Source organism: Suncus etruscus, chromosome 7, assembly GCF_024139225.1.
Source record: "Suncus etruscus isolate mSunEtr1 chromosome 7, mSunEtr1.pri.cur, whole genome shotgun sequence".
NCBI lineage: Eukaryota > Metazoa > Chordata > Mammalia > Eulipotyphla > Soricidae > Suncus > Suncus etruscus.
Genome location: NC_064854.1, coordinates 38,888,228 through 38,904,393, shown reverse-complemented (window position 1 = coordinate 38,904,393; position 16,166 = coordinate 38,888,228). Strand labels below are relative to the sequence as shown.

Below are 16,166 nucleotides of genomic sequence, written 5' to 3'. Positions count from 1 at the left end.
ATGTGCATTCTTTTTCTGAACCCCACAGAAAACCAATTTGAGATTATTCTCTGTAAGGCAGGTGCTTTCTTCTTTTACCATTCTTACTACAAAAAAAAAAAATTTAAAGTGGTAAGTAATTGCTTAAAGTTTTAGTCAAGCATAGTTGCCTTAAGAATTCAATGTCGGGCCCGGAGAGATAGCACAGCGGCGTTTGCCTTGCAAGCAGCGAATCCAGGATCAAAGGTGGTTGGTTCGAATCCCGGTGTCCCATATGGTCCCCCGTGCCTGCCAGGAGCTATTTCTGAGCAGACAGCCAGGACTAACCCCTGAGCACCACTGGGTGTGACCCAAAAACCAAAAAAAAAAAAAAAAAAAAAAAAAAAAGAATTCAATGTCACGTTCTCAATTAGTAAGGATTGCAAATAAGAATGAGAGAAGTCTGTAAATGTAAATTTCAACCATGTTAGGAAGCAAGGAGTAACTTCTAATTTTGAAGTTAAAGACCCAATTGAAAGCTAAAATCAGTTTGTCTACAGAACAAAGTGATCTTCGGTTAATCTTTATACTTCCACTATTTTGGTTTTATACAATTTTCTTCATGTTAGAATAGCCATTCCCCTCCTAACTTCAAAAGAACACAATTTCATTACAATCAATTCATTTTTTCCCAAATTGCATGTGATCAGCCAGATTAGTGGGAATCCTGAGGATATATGTGACATCAATGAAAAACTGGCCAATATCAAACTATCTAATTGCAAAATACTTAGAGTGCTTTTGCATAAGAGAAATGCTAAATGGTCAGAAGATTAGCAGCCAAAGCAGGAAATTTACACATACATACACCCACAATACACACACACACACACACACACACACACACACACACACACACACACAATATTGTATCACCTCCTAAAACTTCAGATTCTTGTAAGGAGAATCAAGGGAAAGTAATAATCATTTAAAGCCTTGCTAAATCACTTGGAAAGTACTGACCCTTTTTCTACATCATCATTTGTTAATAAATAAATAAATAAATAAATAAAGATTAGGTCAAGCTCTTGCCTCACATGTTTAAAGTCCCAAATTTCAACCAAGTCACACACAAAAAGAAAGAAATGAAAGGGAAATAACTGACCCAAAATTAACTTTGTTTGGTACTGAAAAATTAATGATTACTAGAGTGGATTCTAAGGTAATTTTCTCTCTGAGATATAATAGAATTCATTTTAGAATAAGGTAATATTACTATCCACTGGAATATAGATATAGCCACATGAGATTGATTATATAAAAACTCCTTAATAAAAAAAAATATTTTGCTGGTCCCAACAGATAGTATAATGGGGATGGTGTTTGCCTTGCATGCAGCCAAGCAGGTTCTACCCTAGGCACCACTATGGTCCCATGTGTCCATCAGGAGTAACTCCGGAGCACAGAAGAGGGAGTAAGCCCTGTACACTGTTGGGTGTGGCCCCAAAACAAAACAAAAATTTGCAATTCTTTAATGAGTACTAGTGGGTGAATGAATGGATTTTTGCAAATGAAAAAACAAGGTTCAGAAAAGCAAGGCATTTTTCCCAATCACTGAGCTAAGTCAGCAACTGGAAAGAACTAGAAACTGCACTCACCAGCATGTCTTTATCCCTTTCAAGCCTGTGTTTCTCTCTGGATCAAGGACCTATAGAAACTTCCAGCAAGTTGCAGAACTTCTGTGCATGCAAAGTACAGCTTCCTTTCCCTGCACTGGCTTACCTTTTATAGAATAAATCTAAGACAGATGCGAACAACGGGATAACTTAAGTGATAAAAATAAATTAGTTTTGAACTAAATGCAAAGCATGATCAATATAAACCTGATTTATCAATAAATTTTAAATAGAGCTGTTCCTGGCCTTGAAAAAAAATTATTTAAAGAGACAAGAAATACATGCAGAAACAGTTTCTGCAGTGGGCAAAATATATAAAATTCTTGTAGAGAGATCAGGAGAGGGAGGGTCTAGATAAGAACTGTTTGTCAGTTTATAGTGGTCAAGAAAGTATCTTTGTAGGGAAAGTAGGACAAGGCTTTGGGGAAATGGGTAGGTTTTGCTGAGAGAAGGAAGGGAAGAGGGCATGGAAGGCTAAGAAATTTCCTGGAGTCCGATTGTGCAAAGTTTGTCTACAAGTAGCTTTTATAGATAGAGCATATTTATACACAGGAACTACTGGGACCAAAACTTGAAGAATGCTGAATAGCAAGTGAAGGCCTTGGGGCTGTGGACTTTAAGCAGCCAGGGAATGACACAATACATCGGAGGTTTTTAGGATGATCAAGATGAGCAGAAGCACCTAGACTCAGAGAAATGTCACAAGGACAACTTAAGTAGGGAAATGACAGTCCGAATGAGAGATGGAACAAAATGAGTATTCAAACTTATTCAGGATAAAACATAGAAATTGGGTGAAATGGAGAAAACAAGAATTACCCAGGGATTTCTTCCAGACTTCATGACTAATAAAACAGTAGTTTGAAAAACAACAACAGGAAGCCGGAGCAGTGGTGCAAGCTGTAAGGCGTCTACCTTGCAAGCACTAACCTAGGACAGACTGAGGTTCAATCCCAAGGAGTCCCCAAGCCAGGAGTGATTTCTGAGCACATAGCCAGGAGTAACCCCTGAGTGTCAGCGGGTGTGGCCCAAAAACAACAACAACAACAACAAAAAGAAAACAACAATAGAAAATTTCTGGGGAAAAAAAAGAAAAAGAACAGGTTTTCTCTACAACTAGAGAAGTTTTGGCTAATTGAGAGGTAAGTGGTATGTCTGAACTGAAAAAACTCAGTGCAAAGTTGGAAACTATGAGAGGAAATGGAAAGCAAGTTATGATGTCATCCATCTTTGCTGCTAAAAAGATCCTGGCCAAGGCTGGGAAGAGAAGGTCTCCAAGAGCAGTATAGGAACTGAGAGACCTGGGAAAGGACCAAAAGAGACCAAAAGACAATTAGGAGAAAATGGAGCTGCAGAAATCCAGAGGCATGCCAGTTCTAGAAGGAAAAGTAAGCCATGCATGACTGCTGAAATAATAAGTGGCCTCAGGGCCAGAGAGACAACTCAAAAAGCTGGACCTTGTGCCTGGTAAGTTGAGGTACTAGGTTTGATTTCTGGTACCACCTGGTTAGTCAGTCTCCTGGACTGGAGCTGCACGGAGTTGAGTATTTCTAAAAGTGATTCCCAGAATCCCTTGAACACTGTTTGAGCCCCCAGACACCACCATATCTCCCCCCCCCCCCCCGCAAAAAAAAAAAAAAAAAGCAAAGTAGCCTCTCTATCCTGTTCCTCACAGAAAGCCAGATTAGTGCTTGTTTTCAAATCTTTTGACTAGCACCATCACTGAGCTCCCACTGGACAGGGTGAGAGGGCCTTTAAAGCAGATGACAGCATCAGCTTCTACAAATGTCCTAAGACGAGGATAAAGTTCATGGAAATGATTTTCCCATGTCTTAATCTTTAGGTATTTGAGAGCCATATTGCATAGCAAGAGGAAAAGAAACCTACTGTTTGGGGACATTGTCATGTTGTACCAAACCTAGCCTAGAAACTGTCATAGAGGTACAGACAGCACAAACCACTTCAGGATGCCTGGAGAACCAAACTTAGAGCTTTATTTATTTCAAGGCATGTTGTTTTTGTTGTTTTTTTGTTTTTTGGGGGGGTGTTTGCTTGGTTGGTTGGCTGGATTTTTTTGTTGTTATTGTTAGTTGTTTAGTTTTTGCGGGGGAGGGTGGTGGAGAAGAAGGGGAAAGTTTCCAGTTAAAATGTTAAAAATGTCAACATTTGATTGATTAGAGTTTTCCTGGCTTAACCAGTAAGTTGATTTGAACGGTTCACCTGTTAATACAGTAAAACACATGTTAAAGATTACAAATTGTTTAACAAGTTTTGATAAACAAGTCCCCTGGTGGTCCCAAATTTTTGAGAAGCAGATGGGAGAGGAACAATTTTATAGAATCTCCTTCATAGCCGCACAAAGTCGCAGAGGTCTAAAGTAGGTATTAGTGCAAATAAGGGACATTCTCAGACAATAAAGAGACACAATTGCCTCTGTTAGCACAACAATTAATTTTGTTTGCAGAGTACCAGTCAGTCTATTTGTTACCAGGAATGTGCTAATTATTCTTGCTAATTACATGCAAAACATTCATTATCACCTATAAGTGGAACCGGACCCCTCAGGTTTCAGTGACAAATTAATTACTGTGTTTTCCTTATGAATGTATTTCTAGTTGGTTCCTGGTATTCTCTGTAAAATAAATGCTTTCGCAGCTGCTTCTCTCTCAGAGCACTCATTAAAATGGAAAGTCGGTTTGCAGAGCTATATCAGTTTCTTTCCCAGTTCTATATGGGCGGAGGTCCTGAAAGTCTCCCACTCCAATCACGGATTTCTAAATGCTGAAGCCTGGCAAAATGCACGCAGCTGAGTTTCATTAGGAGCCGGGTACAGATCTGCACCAGTAGCTACTCACCAAACCTCAGGAAGAAGGCACTGTGCCAGTAGCTGGGGAGAATAGAATCCTATGCCCGATACACAGCCCTACATCCTTTGGACTAGCCTTTCCAAAGGTCAGAGTGACATTTTGTAATCTGGTCCAAATCTGGGGCCATTGAGTTTTATCCCTTGCCTCTACACCAAATTTGGATCCCAATTCATCGCAAAATCAATCTGGAAGTGCCAATTTACATCTATGGTCTTCCACTTTAGAATAACCCAACTGTAGGAATGCACTTCCTTTTATTCTACATGTAAATTACATTGAAAAGGGTAGGATTTATACATATCTGACTTTTCCTTCACCCTAGTTTATTCTTTCTTTGCTATTCTAAAAAATCGGTCCTCTTCTTCCCTTTCTCTCTTTCTTGCATTTTCTTTCCACAGTGGGAACAAAATAAAAACGTACAGAATGAGAGCCTTTGCGTCCAGTCTTTGAATGAGCCTTGGCCTGTTCTGTCCATCTAGAATCAATAGCCCGGGATTAGCGCTCACTTGCTCTTTTCACCACTTAATCTCACTTTCTAAAAAGTATTTAAGTCAAGTACATTTGAGGTGAAAGGTTTGCATTTGAAGGGAAATGCAGACAAGCAGTACTGCTACCATCTCCATATCCCCTAAAAGCCCTTCTAGTCAGGGCACTGTCTTCAAATCCTAATGGATCTGGATTGAAGGAGAGCCTGCATTATGCATGAGAGAATTTACCAATATTTTAATCAATTACGTTCATGAACTGTCTAGCCCTGAAGGCACATTTGACCAAAAGAAAAGAAACACTAAAGCAGGTTTATATTCTCCCCGAGTGTATGTTTATTCATTCTAAAGCTTCTTCCAGGTCTCTGTGAATTTATTTGCCTTGGCTCTTTGGAGATGCATGTGCCTTCTGTCTGTCAAATTTGGTCTATTTCTATAACAGTTCTGCAACACAGATGCAAACAGTAGCTCTTGAACATAAATAATATCGAAAGGACCTTTTCATGGTCACATCCTTTACCCTTCCTACCATTTTCCATTTAAAACTGTATTTGGAAACAGAAAACTGTAGAAAGCTAAGTAATCCTTTACTTGAAGTATACATAAATTTCGCACTCTCTAAATGATCTCTTGTAATTGTTTTACCAGAATTTATATTTGGACTTATGACTTCCATGTTTTAGAAAGGAAGTAGTTCGAAGTTCTCATTTCTTAATTTAGGGTATCACATTTCTTTTTGTTTTGGCTTGTTTTCTATGAGTTTCCTTGATTTTGTCCTCTCTTTGTCTGAAATGTGTATGTTTAGATAAAACTGCATGTCCTATGACCATGCAACCAGAAAGTACCCATAAAATTCAAATCATGAGACTACTTCTGCCTGCTTTTTTGCTTGATTAATGAAGAGAGGACACAGAGCTAACATAATGTAATCTTCCTGGTAAGTAAAGACTGGCTCACCCTTCTTTTTGTGTTTTGGCTTTGGGGCCATACCCACTGGTACTTAGAGGTTACTCCAGACTCTGTGCATGCCAGACAAGCCCCATGCCCTCTTTCTCTCCAGCCCCTCTAGTCTTCCTTTTCTTCCTTTCCTGACCCTTTTTCTCCTGTTCTGCATGGCTACTTCGTTTAAGTTCTGCTTCTCCTGCCTTTCTTAAATCCCATCACTTTCCTTCACTCATTTTACTGTGTTAAGCTGGCTTTTATTATATAACAATTATGTAGTATTCTTGTTTACATTATCATATTCCTATTATTTCCAGGATTTGATAATATTATGAAATCATTCAGGTTAAAGTTTCAATGTCAATGTATGATTTCAATTCATATCAACTTTTAGATCAGGAAAGGAGTTCTACAGTTCTTTTAACACCAAGGGAGGAAGAGCTAAAGTGGTAAAGAGCAATAAAGGAGCAACATGCTGATGGAATTATTTTGGAAGTGAAAGGCAACCCCTGTAAATCCAACCAAATCATATATGATGTGTGACTACTTAGTCAGCTAAGCAGGAAGTCCCACCCTTGTTGATCTCTCTTCTTAAAGCCCATAAGAGAAGTGCCCTCCCTCAAAAATACTCTGAAAGGACTTTCTATACTTATTCTGAGGTTGTTCAACCAACAATTTAACAATACTCTTTTTTAATTATAATTTCTTTAAATATAAACCATGTTATCATAAGGGTAATTATCATGGAATATGGGAAATGAGGCTGGAAAACTTCTGTATTATGAACTAAATAAACTCTTAACAAGAAAGCCTGAGAGCATATACATAGGGATTAAGGAAACTTTGAGTTTGCACTCAATTTATACTAATTCCATGGCAAGTTCTAGTTTCTACATGAGTTAAATATGAGAACACTACACAATGATATAAAGACTAAAGGTGGGAAATATCTGATTTGTACTGCCCTATTCTCCTAAGAAGTCCATGTATCCTATGGAGTCCTACATTTCTCCTAACTCCTCAGAATTTTAAGGAAATTAAGCAGCCCAATATGACTGCCTAAAAATGGAAGACCTAGGTGTTCAATAATTCTCTCAGTAGCCATCATTTTTCCTCTTCCATCAGTAACCTTAGGTGGTTTTCAAATGATTTGCTGCTCACTTAACTCAAAAAGCATTTATTATGTAAATAAAGAGGTGTGAATCTTTGAGTTCATTTTAAGAACAATTATGAAGCTACCCAGCTATCCAGGGCATTACTTACTGAAAAGTATCTCAAGGATATCTCTTTCCCTCAGATCAGCGGAATAGGCTTCAGTTCTCAGAGAACATTCCCCAGACATACAAACACTAATTTTTGACAAAGGAGCAAGAAATCCTAAGTGGAGCAGGGAAAATCTCTTCAACAAGTGGTGCTGGTAGAACTGGTTAGCCATTTGCAAAAAAGCGAACATAGACCCCCAGTTAACACCATGTACAAAGGTAAAATCCAAATGGATTAAAGACCTTGATATCAGACCTGATACATAAGGTATATAGAGCAACACATAGATAAAACACTCCATGACATTGAGACTAAAGGCATATTCAAGGAGGAAACTGCACTTTCCAAACAAATGGAAACAGAGATAAACAAATGGAAATATATTAAGCTGAGAAGCTTCTGCACCTCAAAAGAAATAGTGCCCAGAATACAAGTGCCATCCACCATGTGGGAGAAACTATTCATCCAACACCCATCAGATAAGGGGCTAATATCCAAAATATACAAGGCACTGACAGAACTTTACAAGAAAAAAACATCTAATCCCATCAAAAAATGGGGAGAAGAAATGAACAGACACTTTGATAAAAAAAAAAAAAAAGAAAGAAAGAAATACAGGACACGAGCCGGGAACAGCCGCCTCGGTGGGTGCTGCTGCTGCTGGTGCTGCTTGTGTCTGAGGAGCCGCCGGGAAGGAGCCAGAAGCGGCCGCCGCCATGGGGAACCGCGTCCCGCGGGAGGACTTCGAGTGGGTCTACACCGACGAGCCGCACGCTACGCGGCGCCGGGAGATCCTGGAAAAGCATCCAGAGATAAAGTCCTTAATGAAACCTGATCCCAACTTGATTTGGATTATAACTAGGATGGTCCTCACCCAGTTGCTCGCATTTTACTTAGTGAAGGACCTAGACTGGAAATGGCTCATGTTCTGGACGTATGCCTTCGGCAGCTGCATGAACCACTCATTGACTCTAGCCATCCACGAGTTGTCCCACAACAGTGCCTTTGGCAACGCTAAGCCTATGCAGAACCGCTGGTTTGGAATAATTGCTAATCTTCCTATAGGCGTCCCATATTCAATTTCGTTTAAGAGGTACCACATAGATCATCATCGATATCTTGGTGGGAATGGCATTGATGTGGACATTCCAACCGATTTTGAAGGCTGGTTCTTCTGTACCACTTTCAGAAAGCTCATTTGGGTCATTCTTCAGCCTCTCTTTTATGCTTTCCGACCACTCTTCATCAACCCCAAACCTATTACTCACCTGGAAGTAATCAATATTACCATCCAGTTCACTTTTGACATTATCATTTACTATGTTTTTGGAATTAAATCCTTAATCTACATGTTGTCAGCAACCTTAATCGGTCTAGGTTTGCACCCGATTTCTGGACATTTTATTGCAGAACACTACATGTTCTTAAAGGGACATGAAACATACTCCTATTACGGGCCTCTGAACCTACTCACCTTCAATGTGGGCTACCATAATGAGCACCATGACTTCCCTAACATTCCTGGAAAAAGCCTTCCGCTGGTGAGGAAAATAGCAGCTGAATACTACGACAACCTCCCCCATTACAATTCCTGGATCAGAGTGCTTTATGATTTTGTGACAGATGATACAATAAGCCCCTTCTCAAGAGTAAAGAGGCACCAAAAAGGAAAGGTGGAGCTGGAGTGAATGGAGTTCTGCTTAATAAAGCAGAAGGTTTTTGCATTAAAAAAGACCAGTGATCGTTAGCTGCGGTTTCTATGTACGCGCTCTCGTATCTTTCCAGCTTAATATGACTTAAAACATGCAGTCAGTCTGACTCAGTTTTCAGCTTTCCAAGCAAGAAATATTTTCTTTGTTTTACCATTGTGGAGGTTATTTTTACCCTATTATAACAATAAGCTTTTAAAAAATGATTTCTGTTGTATTATTTTCGCTATGAGGTTTTACTATATTAAAATAGCTAATAAACTGAGCGATTAATCACTATAGTAAAAAAAAAAAAAAGAAATACAAATGGCCAAAAGGCACATGAAAAAAATGCTCCTCATCACTAATCATCAGGGAGATGCAAATCAAAACAACGATGAGATACCATCTCACACCACAGAGATTGGCACATATCACAAAGAACGAGAACAATCAGTGCTGGCGGGGATGGGGAGAGAAAGGAACTCTTATCGACTGCTGGTGGGAATGTCATCTAGTCCAAACTCTATGGAAAGTGATATGGAGATTCCTCCAAAAACTGGAAATTGAGCTCCCATTCGACAGAGCTATTCCACTCCTAGGGATATACCCTAGGAACACAAGAATACAATACAAAAACCCCTTCCTCAGACCTATATTTATTGCAGCACTATTCATAATAGCCAGGCTCTGGAAACAACCAAGATGCCCTTCAACAGATGAATGGCTAAAGAAACTGTGGTACATATACACAATGGAATATTATGCAGCCGTCAGGAGAGATGAAGTTATGAAATTTTCCTATACATGGATGTACATGGAATCTATCATGCTGAGTGAAATAAGTCAGAGGTAGAGAGAGAGAGAGAGAGAGAGAAAGAGAGAGAGAGAGATGCAGAATAGTCTCACTCATCTATGGGTTTTAAGAAAAATAAAAGTCATTTTTGCAACAATCCTCAGAGACAATGAGAGGAGGGCTGGAACTTCCAGTTCACTTCATAAAGTTCACCACAAAGAGTGGTGAGTGCAGTTATAGAAATAACTACACTGAGAACTACCATAACCATGTGAATGAATGAGGGAACTGGAAAGCCTGTCTAGAGTACAGGTGGGGGTGAGGTGGGATGGAGGGAGATTTGTGACATTGGTGGTGGGAATGTTGCACTGGTGAAGGGGGTGTTCTTTACATGACTGAAACCTAATCACAATCATATTTGTAATCAAGATGCTTAAATAAAGATATTATAAATAAAAAAGGATGTCTCTTTATGAGCTGAATCTGTCATTCTACTGTCAGATAGGCAGAGTTGGTACATGTATGTGGGACTAGACACTTAGCTGATGGCCAAAAAAGTGCTGAATTTTAACTGTATATGCTTTAAGTTGCAGAGAGAAAAAAGGAACTTAATGGAATGGATGTAGATTCTCTGAGCTTAGGCAGGTTAAGAAAGCACCCAAGATACAGTGCAGAACTTACAGAACTTTTGGTTTAAGTAACTCCTATAGGAATTCTCTCTGCTACAATGATCCTTACTGAAAAAAGAATGAATTAAACTTGAAAAGGAGGATTCACTGATGGAAAGGCTAGCACACACAAAAAAAAAATTAAACAAAAATGTGTGGCTTAGGAATAAACTAGACATAAAATAGAGATAGAATAAAAAAAAACTCTGAGATCTTTTTCTTATTTATTTTGTCCTGGTATCAAAACTACAGATCCAGCTCTCAGACACCACCATGGAAAAGAAGGTGTAACCCTTTGCCATCACCCTCAATGCTCTATCCAGAAATGTGTGCTGCTGTGCTCCATCATCTTCCTCCTCATTAGTATAGTGGTGAGTTGCTGCATGTCATTCAGAAAACTGGGGTTTGATTCTGCAATGGGGAAGTGAACTACACCTTTTCTTGTAAAAGATAAAAAAAAAGAAAGAAAAAGAAATGTGTACTCCTGGCAACAGATAAAACAGCAGTGAAAGGTTGAATAAAACTTTGCCCTAGAACTGAACATTGCCATGCAGGACCATTCTTAACCAAAACTCACTTCCTCTCTATATCTGGAGCTAAATAAACTAGCCCTTGCTACCACCACCACCATTTTTTTTCTTTTATTGACTTTTTGGGCCACACCAGTGGTATTCAGAGATATATACCTCTCCTTTCAGGAATCACTTATGGCAGTACTTGGCAGACTAATTGTCAATAAACAATCCAGTATGATGTGGCTGTGTTTTTAAAAAGTGTGTGTGTCCACAGAGATTGGCACATATCACAAAGAATGAAAACAAGCAGTGTTGGCAGGGATGTGGAGAGAAAGGAACTCTTATCCACTGCTAGTGGAAATGCCATCTAGTTCAACCCTTCTGGAAAGCGATATGGAGATTTCTCAAAAAACTGGAAATTGAGCTCCCATATGATCCATCTATACCACTTTTAGGAATATACCCTAGGAACACAAAAATACAATACAAAAATCCCTTCCTTACACCTATATTTATTGCAGCACTACTTACCATAGCAAGACTCTGGAAACAACCAAGATGCTCTTCAACAGATAAATGGCTAAAGAAACTGTGGTATATATACACAATGAAATATTATGCAGCCATCAGGAGAGATGAAGTCATGAAATTTACCTATACATGGATGTACATGGAAACTATTATGCTGAGTGAAATAAGTCAGAGAGAGAGAGAAATACGCAGAATGGTCTCACTCACCTATGGGTTTTAAGAAAAATAAAGATATTCTTGCAATAATTTTTAGAGACAAAAGAGAGGAGGGCTGGACGTTACAGCCCACCTCATGCACCTCACCATAGCGAGTGATACATTTAGTTAGAGAAATAACTACATTGCGAACTATCCTAACAATGAGAATGTATGAGGGAACTAGAAAGCCTGTCTAGAGTACAGGTGGGGGTGGGGTGGAGAGGAGGGATATTCAGGACATTGGTGGTGAGAATGTTGCACTGGTGATGGGGGTGTCCTCTTATATGACTGAAACCCAAACACAATCATGTTTGTAACCAAGGTGTTTAAATAAAAAATATTATTAAACAAAAAGTGTGTGTGTGAAGAGCTTTCTTCATTCAGAGATGCCATTGGTTTGGCACTCAGTGGAACAGACATGGGGTAGTATAGATGAGTAGAATGATAGCTAGTGATCCCCTGAATTTATAAAATACCAACGCTATCTGAAAAGAAACTAATCACTTTTTGGTAGAGACCAATCAAAACACAAATGCAGCTATTGCTGGGGGGGGGTGGCAGAAGGAATCTAATGTTTTAATCTGTTGCTTAGTTTAGGTTCTTTTGGGGGAAGGGGGCACACTCAGCTGGCTCTGCACTTAATGATTACTCCTGGCAGACTTAGAGAACTATATGAAGTGCCTGATATCCAACCTAGGCCAGCGACATACAAGGCAAGTGCCCTTCCCACTATACTATCACTCACTCTTTTATTAGTTTTTTTTTAATTTTTTTAATTTTGGGGCCACACCCAGCATCACTCAGAAGTTGTTCCTGTCTCTGCGCTCAGAAATAGTTCCTGGCAGGGTTGGGGGACTATCTGAGATGCAAGGATTGAACCCAGGTCCATCCTGGGTTGTCTGCATGCAAGGCAAATGTCCTACCACTGTGCTATCTCTCAGATCCTTCCCCCCTTTTTTTTTCAGTTCTTGATGATATTTCTGGATTCCCCTAGTTGAAGAGCATCTCCATACCAGTGGTGTGAATGACCAACCAGAAGGGCCAGAATGAGAATTCTAATCTGGAGGCTGACTGACCTTTAGTCTCTCTAGGGGACGTCCATGTCTACTAACAATCCAGCCACCTTCTATTACTTCTGTCATAAAGTCATGGATTAAGACACATATTTCATTTCTATCTTGTAATTTTCAAATCCATTCATTGAGAAGATTACAGAAAGTCTAAACACCATGAAAGGTCTTTCTTGGAAATGGTGTCAGGACTGAATTTCTGTCTCCTCTGCCCAACCAACCTCTCAGAGCAAGTAGATCACTTTAAAAGCACTGTTTCTCTGCCTCATTACCAAAAACAGAAAAATATTTAATCTGCTACTTTTTCTACAATTTAACCCAAGATTTTAATGATCTGAATCATGGGTTGCTAAAAGAAAAAAAAAAGACTCAAATTCATTTTTGAAATGTTTATTGACAATTACCTTTGGGATCTATTGATTTTAATTTATTGATTTGTGAATTAGGAATCATTCAGGCTAGAAAATAGAAAATTGTCCCAAAGAGCCATACAAAGCAACAGGGCTGCTAGGTAAATATACATTATATTGGCATTATGAGGAACTTTTGAAGCAGGTTGAGTAACTACTGGCAAGTTCTGTTTGGCTTGTTTTTGGCTTTCTTAAAAAAAAATCTACTAAGGTATTCAAAGCACCTCAGAATAAGGCCTCTTTGCTTAATTAGCATGAGACACCACATACATTAATTTAGCACAAAACACCGTGACCATCATTTTGAGATACAAACCAGCATGGAGTAGGTGACTGATAAACAGTTGAGATTTTTCCTCACAGTTCTGTAGAAAGAAAGTCTATAACCAGGATAGTAGCATGGCCAAGCTTGGAGAGACCCCACTTCTAGACTACTGACTATTGACTCCCTATTTATCTTCCTGGTGGAAAGAGGTTAAGAAAAAAAATGAAAGAAATAAAAAGGTAAGAACTTTCTAGGGACCCTTACAAAGAACACTAATCCCATTAGTGAGAGCCTTACCTATAATATGAGGTTCAGTTCTCAACATGTTAAGTTTAGAGATAGGTTCCACTTCTTAATTCAACTCAAATGGATGTAATTGCAATATAACTTTACTGGGAAGGAGACCACATTACAACAAACCATTCAATGAATATAAAGGGTGGAGGGAGGGTACATTCCACATTAGACAGTAGTTTGGGAGGAAGCTGACAAATAGCAGTAGGATCTGGGGAATTTCTCATAACTGTCCATTAGCAGGCACGATGTAGATTGGGATTTGTCACCTGAATGGGTCCCTGGCAATGCTTGCTGAAGAAGGCTCCAAGATCCAGAAGGTATCTAAAAATTGATCCAACTCAATAAGAAAATTTATGTATTATCAGAACCACCTGTCCTGTAATTAAAATAGTTAAGTTTAGATGAGTTCTCTCACTTAATTAGGTCTTTATTTGTTCTTACCTTTCATGTGACTGCTCATATTGATAACATAAGTCACTCTAGACTGTCTCTCCATTGTATCAATAGGATGCCACTTCCTTTCAACAGCCCTGCATTTTTTAAAAGGCATGGACATGATAACAACATACAAAACAATTTTTATCTCTTAGGATCATTATATCCCTGCGCACCCAACAAATCTTATAACTGAATCAGACTCGAGTCCCAACCTTCACAAAGAGGATTAGGATTTCAATCTATGAGAGTTTGGTTTGTTGTTGTTGTTGTTGTTGTTGTTGTTGTTTTGGCAGGGGGGAGCAAATCCATGAAAACACTGTGAAATTTAATAATACTCTCCCCCAACCTGGACAGCGCTCAATATGTATCAGCCATTTAAAAAATTATTTGGAGATAAAAGACTCATAGCAGTTCATGCTCAGAGGTTAGTCCTGGCTCTACTCTTGAGAGTTGAATCTTCACAAACAGGCATTGCTGGGGATTGAACTGGGATTGGCTACATGCAAAACAAGTTCCTTCCATACTATACTGTATTGTACGATATCATACCATACTATACCACATCATACTATACTACACTTCACTATGTTACACGTACTATTGGCCGTATTACCCTGTGCTAATGATTATCAGGACCAGATACAAGCCTCTCTCCTTAGCAAAAGCCTGACCCTTGAGGGCTGCCCCAGACCCACAGCCTCCTGTGATTTACTCTTTGACTCACTCGAGTCCTCGTTGGCATCTGTTAAAAGAGAAGTTCCTGACCCTGAGCTATAAATAATAAATACCCTTATCACTTACAGATTTGTCTTATGATCTTCCAAGGTTATTCTGATCCTGAAGAATAAAAAGCAAAAAGAATGACATATTTTTTGCTCAGAACAACTTAATGAGATTACAAAAGTCCCTAAATTTTGGGAGGGCTGGGTTAAGGTTTGCATCACACACTCAATGGTATTCAAGACCTATGCCTGGCATTGTGCTCAGGGACCATTGCTGATGAAGTTCAGGAGCCCATGTGCTATGCCACGGATGGACGCATGGGCATATTCCTCTGTACTATCTTTCTGGCCTATGATTGCTAAAGTTTTCAAAGGGTTTTCAAAACATAGTGGAGGTGGAGAGAGGTCACATTAAGATCTGGAAACCTAAATATAGAGCTTGACTGTTAGGTTGAGCAGAAGCAGGGCAGAAGACTGAAGTCAGCTTGTCTGTGGACAACTAACTCTTCCAGAATAAGACAGACTGAGGTGAAATCAAGCCATTTCAGGCGAGAAATTTCCCATGCATTTGGTTCTGAGATAGGTCCCTTAAGCAAATAGCTTAGAAAGCAATGTACAGCCTCAAAACTCCTGTCTTGGGACCAAGAAGATGGTACCATGATAAAGGGCACATACCTTTCTTGCACAAGAACCTGAGTTTGATTCACTGAAATGCTTGGCTGCAAGCAGCCTTGTACCCCTCCACCCCCCACATCTAAGCCCAAGAAGCATAGCCTCACTGGCCCTGGGTTTTGAACTGTTCAGTCAGGTTGACTGAGCACTGCCTTGGAGGCCCCCCAAATACTATCTTGCAGAGACTCTTGAAGTAAACCTGTTGCCTGAGATCATTCCTAGATACAAGCCAGCTGACAACACAGCATGGAAAAGACCAAGTTCATTAAAATAATCACCAGAAAGATGAAGGGGTCTTGTTCATGAGGAAACAAGGTAGATTTTCAGCAATTAGGCAAGTCAGGACAATGAAGAGAAAATGATGAGAGAGAAATCTCTTTCACAGCTAATTTACTGCCAGTATCAGCCTCTAGCAATGATCTAGCCCTAGCCCATAGCAGCAGCAGCAGCAGCAGCAGCACTTACAAACCACCATTTCTGTGTTGTGCAAAGCCTATTCAAATGCCAAGGCACAAGGAATGTTTGAAAAGTTTCACTGCTGGCCATGGAGTCCAAAAGAGCTGAGTTCAGAGGAACTGTAGAGATTGTCATTAGAAGTTCTCACTGTATAAGTAAAGAAATTGAGGCTCCGAGGGCAGTTTCTTGGTTCTATTCAGCTACTTAATGTAGACCTGAGACAAAACCACCTTTTCTATCACCTGCTGT

General features: G+C 39.5%; 1 protein-coding gene across 1 annotated transcript; it reads left to right on the top strand.

The window, feature by feature from the left end:
• The first annotated feature begins 7,871 nt into the window (after window positions 1-7,871).
• Window positions 7,872-9,173, top strand: LOC126013457 (sphingolipid delta(4)-desaturase DES1-like). The gene has a single exon (XM_049776572.1). It carries the CDS (start codon window positions 7,908-7,910, stop codon window positions 8,877-8,879), a length of 972 nt encoding a protein of 323 aa, XP_049632529.1. The 5' UTR covers window positions 7,872-7,907; the 3' UTR covers window positions 8,880-9,173.
• The last annotated feature ends 6,993 nt before the right edge of the window (window positions 9,174-16,166 follow it).